The sequence below is a fragment of the Bidens hawaiensis genome, unplaced genomic scaffold (assembly GCF_021521415.1).
Source record: "Bidens hawaiensis isolate Kalapana, Puna unplaced genomic scaffold, B.hawaiensis_p1.1 tig00031232_1, whole genome shotgun sequence".
In the NCBI taxonomy this organism is placed as follows: Eukaryota; Viridiplantae; Streptophyta; class Magnoliopsida; order Asterales; family Asteraceae; genus Bidens; species Bidens hawaiensis.
In genome coordinates, this window is record NW_027505209.1 from 15,858 (window position 1) to 24,709 (window position 8,852).

The following is an 8,852-nucleotide window of genomic DNA, read 5'->3' on the forward strand; positions in this document are numbered from 1 at the left end:
ATAGGGACATCCACACTTTTTATGAACACATTAAACAAATATGAAATATATTTATTCAAGTTTAAATGGACATATATAACTGTAACATGTTTTAAGGCTTATATCATGGTTACAGTATAAAAACCATCTTTTTAGAAAGTTTAAAGTTTGCTTAATTGCTACATGCCATTTAATTTTGATCTCAAAAGTCAGTTTTTCAGATTGTAACCAAACTAAAACACATTCAAATTCGACTTTAAATACGTTCATAGACTTTGAATATGTGCGGTCTCAAACCGATGAACACAAAGATACCACTCCTAACAGATGCAATATTTGAATACTTCAAAACGGTTGCTAAACCAAAATTCAAATACATAGAATACCACTTGATAACAGACTTGACATATTTAACACCATAAATGATATCCCACATAACTATAGTGTAAAAGCAAGCAAATTGCCACCGGATAAAGACAGTATAGAATCCAAAAGCAAATGATAACATGTAGCATCTAAAAACATCTGACATAAACCTTAGAAAACGTAAGACTTTGCTTCTCTTTCAGTTCATCAATCCCCATGGATAGTATACCTCTCCCACTTCTTTGTCGGGTCATATATCTGCAACCGTTATCACAATGCCATAAAATCTCATCCTTTTTGTGAAAAGATATACAACAAACATAACACAAAAAGTGACATAAGACAGGTGAAACGTTTACCTCCCATCTTGAAGCGGGAAATATGTGCTTGTTCTTCTCGTACCAGTGCCTCTCAACAACTTTACCAGCATGCGACTATTGAATAATGACAATATAAATTTATATCACACTCGAAAAAAAACGTTATATAAACATAACGATTTGAAATTGTTACCTCATCCTTCTCTATAGTTGCATCTGCAATTGTTCGCACATCCTCATGCACATCAAAGTGGAAAAGCTGTCGAACATGAACAGCTCTTTAGTATTTACCATTTTACCCAGGATAACAGAAGATCAGACAATTAAGTAACCGTTAATAATAAAAACTAAACATACCGGTCCACTTTTTCCCCTAGCTTTGTTCACAATCAGCTCATAGAAACTGTGTTGCTGAAAATAGTCAACAGTCATCAGACCCGAGGAATAGAATAATAATTAGAAAACTAGAAAAAGGTATCCAAAACAAAGTATAGATTTCTTACATGTGGAATGATGAGATCTTCTTTCACATATAGAAGGTTTTCAACCGAAGTGGTACGTATTTCACGAAACTCGGGTGCAAGTTGCTGCTGAACAGCACGTAGGAACTCGCCTATAGTATCGCCTTTTCGAACCTTTAACGCCAAACCAGAAAAAAAGTGGTCACCGGTTGGTGGGAATATAAAATTAATAATAATGTAGATATACAAATACCTCGGGTGGGCAAAAGTAAAATTGCACTAATTTTGACGTTATTTTACTAATTTCATGAAAATAACGTTAAAAGTGGCGGAAGGTTAATCAGGCATCATGTGGTGGCGTTGATAGCTGAAAGACAAGGGCACATGCACCAATCAGCCGGTGTCCCGATGATTGAGTGCTATGTGCCTTATGTCCAAGGCTTGATACAAAACTACTATCGAGCCGGGGGTCTCACCGGAAGCAGCCTCTCTATCCCTATGGGATAGAGGTAAGGCTGTCTACATCTTACCCTCCTCAGACCCTACCATAGCATTGCTATTGGTGGGATATACTGAGTACGATGATAATGATGATGATGATATACAAATACCTGCATCACTCGGCGATGGCCTGCTCCATCCCAGTAACTGTAAGTGATTTCAAGCGCCTCATCTGCAATGCGATTATTAATATACGACTAAAAGATATCTTTAATAATCTTATACAACATTGAGTTCTTCTATATATAAATTACTTTTAATCTGTTCTTGCTCACGCAGCCACTGTTTTCGCAAGCGTTCACGCTCAGCTTGCTCCTCTGCCTCTCTCTCACTGAAGAAGTATGCTTCACACCACCATGGTGACAATTAATCAGCTTAAAAATCAGATTTTTATTGCAGGGTATTGAGGGTGGTATAAAAAGACGACATACCTGTCTGGCAGAAAGCTAGTTTCTACTGTGGGATCTTTGCCAAAGCCTCTTCGCGCGACCATACCTGGTTCTGTATTTTCTCGACAAACAGGACAACAATGTGTTAAGATTAATGAAAAAGATTAATAGGAATATTAAATATTAACTAACACTTACTATCATCGCCATCTTCTTCCTCATTTTCAATTTCTTCAGAAAAAGATAACCTAGGGTTAGCCTTGATTTTCCTCTTTTTAAGCTTCTGTAACTGAAGCTCCTCTTCCCTAAAACACAAAAAAAACAAGAAACATAAGGTACATATAACCGCAAACAAGTGACTAGCCAGATGTTATGTTATGTTACTCTTGTTGTAGCTTTTGAAGCTTCTCTTTCTCCTCTTCTTCGATCTTGGTTCTAATGTTAACCCTCTGTACACAATTATAATAATCCAACATAAATCATCAATCACACTTCTAACTGTTAACCAGAGCGAAACAATAACAGTATTCAAATCAGTTATTGACCTTCTCAACATACTGCTCCCTCGTAACCAATCCAACAGTTTCCTTCTTGAAGGCAGTCTCAAGTATCTGTAAAATTAACAAGATAAAGTATAATAATCCATAAAAGTAACGACAATGAAGGGTGCTTACTTCTGAGGTACCGGATCCGAATTGAAGAAGACCCGACTGGGCTTTAGCGTTTTTGGTTTTGAGGTCTTGGATCTTTTTCCGTTCGGCTTCTCTTTGTTTCTCGAGTCTTCGGATCCTCACGGCGTCTTGGGCCGTGCCCACGTACCCGTCACCCATACCCGACATCTTTGCCTCTGGGTTTCGGAGAGGATTGCGAGGGTTTGTAGGTTTCGGAAGGAAGGAAGGAAGGAAGAATGTGATAAGTGTGTCCTTCCGTCAGCTGATGGCCAAGGACAATTTGGGTAATTCTCTCTTAATAACAATAATAAATCATCTTTAGGTTAATTAAGATATGCTTACCGATTGTTTTTGTGTTTAGATTCCAAGTCCTCATTTGATTTGCTCTTCTTCTTCGGACACATTTGGCATGGTGCTCGAACCTTGTTTAGAAATGTTTTCGCTGGTATTGACCCAGATTTAGATGCTCAAATAGAATTTGGAGCATTCCAAAAACTTGGAGATCCAACTACAAGAAGACAAGCAGCCTGATACAACAATTAACATTAACATTATAAATTGGTTGTGGCTCAATGGTAGAGCACTCACTTTACTAGTGAGAGATAGAGTGTTCAAATCTCACTACCACCAATTTATATGGGAGATATGAGGGATGACCCTGGCTTTCCAGGGTTCGAGTCCTGATCTCACCCGGTTTTACCGGCTCCTCGCTGTCGTGCCGTTTGGCGGGCGTGGGGGCCGGGTTTTATCCGGTGAATCCCTCAATAGGTGGACCGCTAGGGGCTCCGTCCGTCCGGACTAGTGGCCGGCTCGGTCTACCTTTAGCCAATGGGGGCCGCTACAGAGCACCCGGTGTTACTTAGTTGGCCGTTCAAAAAAAATTAACATTAACATCTTTTGGGTAATAACATGTAAGTCATCAACCCAATTGATTGGTGCGCATTGCGTCATTGCTTGGGCGACCACAAACCCGGGTTCAAATCTAATTTCATTTACTCTTTTTAAGGAAACAAGGTAAGAGACGGGTAGTTACGTCATTTCAACACTTTCTTGAACGGTCAACTCATAGTCAACAGACGAAAGGGCACAATTTTGTCCGTTGAAAAACCACGAAGGTACAAATCAATCAATTTAAGAATCAGACCTGCATTGTGCCATCACCATAAAGCATAGGAGTACAAATTACAATTTTCTCTTTATTTAAATATTAAACTTAGAATTTTTTATTATGTATTTTAGCAACTTAATATGAATTCTAAGGCGCTTGGTTCATGAAATGTATTGGAATAGGAATAGGAATTGGAATTGGAATTTACATGAGAAGTGGAATTTGAATTGGAATTGTTAAATTCCTTTGAAAATCCATACTATGTTTGGTCATATGTTTTGTTGAAAGAATTTGAATGAAAAAGATACTTAATAAGACAAGTTTGCCCTTTTAGTTTAACAAATATTACCAACCCCACCCCATTTGAAAAATCCATTTCGTTCACCTGTTGTTGATTCCAGGCTCCAGCACCACCATCTCAAAATTTTAAAAGGAGAAATTCCATTATCAATCACTAGCGCTTGTCACATCGTCAACCACCATCTGCGATTACTACTATCATTCGAAACTGATGAAGGTAAAAAAGGGGTTGCGTTGGTTTAGATCTAGTCGGAAAAACGCGGGTGTGGCGGCAATGCTTTGGCGGTGTTTGTAACATCTCGGGTTTTTCGTATTTGAATTCGTTTATGTTAAAACCGACTCGGAATGTAATTCGGATCTTTCAAATTATTTAAATTTTGTATTTATTAGTATTTAACTTGTTTAAACTTAATTTATATTTTCTTAACTTTCAAACTCATCAAGCAACTCTTAAAAACCCTTAAAATCGCTTAAAACGGCTAAAAATTGCATTCGTATAAATACAATGACTATTTTTGACCCAAATTCCGAAACTTATGCCCCAAGATAAGTTATATAATATTATAAAGGGCTTTTGGTTTTTAATACTTCCATGTTTGACTCATTGGCTGATAACACTCTCAACGTTCACTTTGTTACCCATCACTCCCAACTTTGATCCTATGTGTTTATGCCACTCCCTCGTTAACGGAACACAAACGACGTTAGTAGAAATGCTAATGCTGACTTTTTTCAATTGAGTTGACCTGCTTATGTGTCCACATAGCCACTTCATCTTCTTCATTAAATTGACCATAGTCACCAACCTTCACCACCACCCACCATCCTTCACCACCACCACTTAGAAAAGATCATAACTTAAATCTTCATATATTTTCTTCGTCTTCCTTGTCACATACCAAGAACACCTACACACATCTTCATCTTCCTCATCACATACCTCTATCAATACTCAACGGATTCGAGTGATTCTTAAGCTTAAAGTGCTTAGTTTTTCAATGGGATCAAAAGCCACCTGTTAGTTTCCTCGATTCCCATTCGATTTTCAGATCCCATAATTTAGGGTTTCGTTTTTTTTTCAACTTGAGATTCCACAATTAATTGACATAAATTGAAGGGTTTCACACGAGTTCCAGGCGGGATAGTTTAGTTACCTGGAAACGACTACAAACTCATCAGAACATATCGGCCTTGTCGGGTAATCGAGGTTTGTTGGATGAATCGGCTCTTCGGAAAAAATTTTACGGCCGAAAAAAGCATGCCCATCGCTGGAACCCCAAGTTCATCACTTTTACTGGTTGTTACAATAATTATCCTACCACTAATGCCTCGAATCTCAATGAAACCCCAACCGCTGTCGCCGTTAGTTTCTTCGGAGATTTGTAATCATTCAGGCTTGAGCCGACGAACGACCGATCAAGTCTAGAGCACCAGAAGCATTTCCATGTACCTGGAGTGCCATCGGAGTAGTGTTATTTGTCGTCACCGGAGAGTCGCCTGAAACACGATTCTTGTTCGTTTCTGTCGCTTGTGTGGTTAGCTTCTATTTTTAATTTTTATATAAGCGTGCCAGATCAGGAATGTAACGTTCACATCAGCATCTCCACTAATGTCGTTAGTGTTTCGTTAGCGAGGGAGTGACAGAAACAAATAGAATCAAAGTTGGGAGTGATGGGTGGCAAAGTAAAAGTTGAGAGTGTTATCAACCAACGGGTGAAACTTGGGAGTATTAAAAACCAATATCCCTATTATAAACATGTCCATATTCTTACATCTAATATTAAAAATGAATTTTGATTGTTTATTAGTTCGAATTTGTCATAATAAGCTTATTCGGTTTCCTTAAATGAACTATTTCCTAATAAACGATTTTGGAGTATTATGATTAATCAAAACATATTCCTAAACCCTAAATTAATCTGGAAACTCAGCCCCCATCTCTAAAAAATTCGTTCATATTGGTTCATGGTGTTTTCTTTAAGAACTTTCATTTTTCGGTTTAACTTTCAAGCTTCACGACCCTTTTGTAACAACTTGGGGTTTTTTTTTCGTTTAAATTATTAAGTATCAATACCCGACCCATTATTGTTTCGGGTAATTTTATTATCAACAAAGATACCGCATTATTCGAGATAATATTATTTTATTAATATTGGTTATTATATTTTATTTAATATATAAATAACTTCGATTTATATTAAATTTTGACCCCAAATAATACTTTAACCTCTTTGTGATTCCAACTTCATACAAGAGGGACTAAATAGCAAAATTGTTATATTATAATACTCAATAAACCCGTTAACTCGTATTCGTGCCCCAAACCCGCAACCGAAGATCCATTTGATTTCTTGAGCCGAAATTGTCGTTCTATAGTTGGAATTAAATAAATAGTACTATTCCCCTTACCATAATCGGCTCACCGACTCTTTTAATTAGGAAACGAGATAATATTGATACGTATTGATTAATTTGTTTAAAACGTCAATACCCTAACATCAAATATGATCTATAGATGTTTATAATTCAATTAATTTATCAGAAACCACCCTCTTCCCATCGCCAACAAAACCCCCATAACAGATTTCATTATCGGAGTTGATATGACCTGTTCTTGATGCATCATTAGCCGCGGCTGGGTCTTCATTGTTCATCATCAATTGGGCACTGTTTCCAGTAATTAAATTGCGTAATGAGTTCATTTTTAATCCCTGATCATTAAACCCAACGTTAATTAAATCAATAACAAACGAATCGATTGATTTCAATATCTAGGGTTCTTGGGTTTTGGGGGTTTTCGTTCATTCCGCGTATATTAACATGTTTCCATTCAATACATATATATTTATATACATACATACACACACACACATATATATATGTATTATAAATATATAGTAATAATATAAAACGGACTTTGCTTTAATGAACCCAAATGTCATTATTGCTTTATATGCTTCCGCATTCGGTTGTCGTAGTGGCCGGCGTCCGACGCATTGACAATGGTTTCACCAACACCTCATTTTTGGTGACCAATGCCCATTCGCATGGCAGCGGTTTAGCCCTTTCTTTATGGTTTGATTGATTTGTTTATATGCTTGGTTAATTTGCTTATCACTTGACACAGTCTACTCTCTTATTTATTATTATTAATATATAATCATGAAAATCTGGTGTTTTACTCACTCAACCTCGTGTTGACAAAACTATTTTATTTTCAATGCATATGCAAGTCATCGTATGATGTAGTTGAAGTTAGAAGATCGTTTAAGGACTTATGCTATAAGAAATTTAATGAGACAATTAATTTTATGATTTTGATTTGTGTTTGTTTTGAGATATTGTAATGAATAATTGTTTGTTTAAAATTATTATATAGATATTGAAACTTATAATGTTGCATGATAGTAACCTTGTGAGCTATGACAATCAGATCACGCCCCGACATTTCCGCCTTAGGTTGGGGTGTGACAGATTGGTATCAGAGCCAGGTTTAAGATAGGTCGTTAGTGGTGCCTTAGTAACATGCTTAGGAGCCTCATATGTGCTTATTTGTTTATGTGATGTGTTCTATTTGATTGTTTACAGCTTACGCAATTACTTGCTAGATTAAGTACTTATTTAACTGTTTAATTAATTGTTTCTTTTATTTGCCATGCACACACACACAACTTTGAAGCTATGATTCACTCTCAAAATAATTTATTACTCCGAGACTATGTCTCATTCTCAAAATATTTTTATAACTCTGAGGCTAAGTCTCAATCTTAAAATATTTCTATTTAATTTTATTAAATTGCCTTTTATTGTCGGAAATTTTCTTGAGAATTTCCTAGTTTTGTTTTTGCTATTTTTCACTTAGAACTAGGGAGTGTGATAAGATTCCCCCCCCCATAGTGGAAATTGTCATGCGGCCGACATTTTAAGCGTTTAACGTAATCGGGTAAACGGTTACACCCTTTATTTTGTTTTATTTTTTTTTAAATGTCTAGTCGGGTGTAAAACCCATGTGACACCATGGACACGCCAACTGTACATTTGCACAATTTGTTATATTTGTGATATTTTGTTGGAACATTATCATCCGTGGTGATACACGAGATGTTTCAACTACTTATGCTTGAGTTCGTTTATTCGTTATTTAGTTTGGTCGGTCAAACCGCCATGTAACGCTAATGGGCCGACAAACTCAATTGATTTGTTGATTCGTTAATTAAGTTGGGCCATTCAAATTGCCATGTAATGCTCATGGGAGCCAACTCACACATTTGTTTTGGTTTTGATATGCTAATAAGTTGGGGAAACAAAATGCCATGGGAAACCCAACACATCGAAGAACATTCATTACTTGTTTATTTGTTTGTTTACTTGATTTTATACGAAACAATTTATGATTTGATTTAATTATTTAATTATTCTATTATTATGTTACTCAATTAGTTGCTTATTAAATCATTTTGGAATCAAGATCTATTGATTTGATCTCTTTATACACTCAAAACATTTTTATTCTCTTGATCAGATACAAATTCTTCATTCATCAAGACTCGGTTATCACGAGCTAATCAAAACAATTTACACTCTACTAGTTTTCACCTATTCATCTTATCACATTATTATATTATCAAAATATCTAGTAACTTAAATAATATTATTGCATAATATAAGAATCAAATGGTTTTCTTATACTCATGGTATCATATATATAAATTATTAAACATATCTCAAGTATTCAATCTCAAATTCTAATTTGTTAA

General features: G+C 36.0%; 1 protein-coding gene across 2 annotated transcripts; it reads right to left on the reverse strand.

Annotated features, from left to right (window-relative positions):
- Positions 1 to 249: 249 nt before the first annotated feature.
- Positions 250 to 2,903, reverse strand: LOC143611487 (protein XAP5 CIRCADIAN TIMEKEEPER-like). 2 transcript variants are annotated; one of them, XM_077085694.1, is made up of 12 exons: positions 2,691 to 2,903; positions 2,562 to 2,627; positions 2,401 to 2,465; positions 2,215 to 2,321; positions 2,059 to 2,128; positions 1,882 to 1,958; positions 1,738 to 1,799; positions 1,169 to 1,300; positions 1,023 to 1,076; positions 859 to 924; positions 705 to 779; positions 250 to 603 (listed from the first exon to the last, which is right to left on the reverse strand). In XM_077085694.1, exons 1-12 carry the CDS (start codon positions 2,853 to 2,855, stop codon positions 553 to 555), a joined length of 990 nt encoding a protein of 329 aa, XP_076941809.1. In that variant the 5' UTR covers positions 2,856 to 2,903; the 3' UTR covers positions 250 to 552. The 2 variants fall into 2 exon arrangements, with proteins under 2 accessions (XP_076941809.1, XP_076941808.1); XM_077085693.1 differs by having other exon boundaries at positions 251 to 603; positions 2,059 to 2,137.
- Positions 2,904 to 8,852: the final 5,949 nt, after the last annotated feature.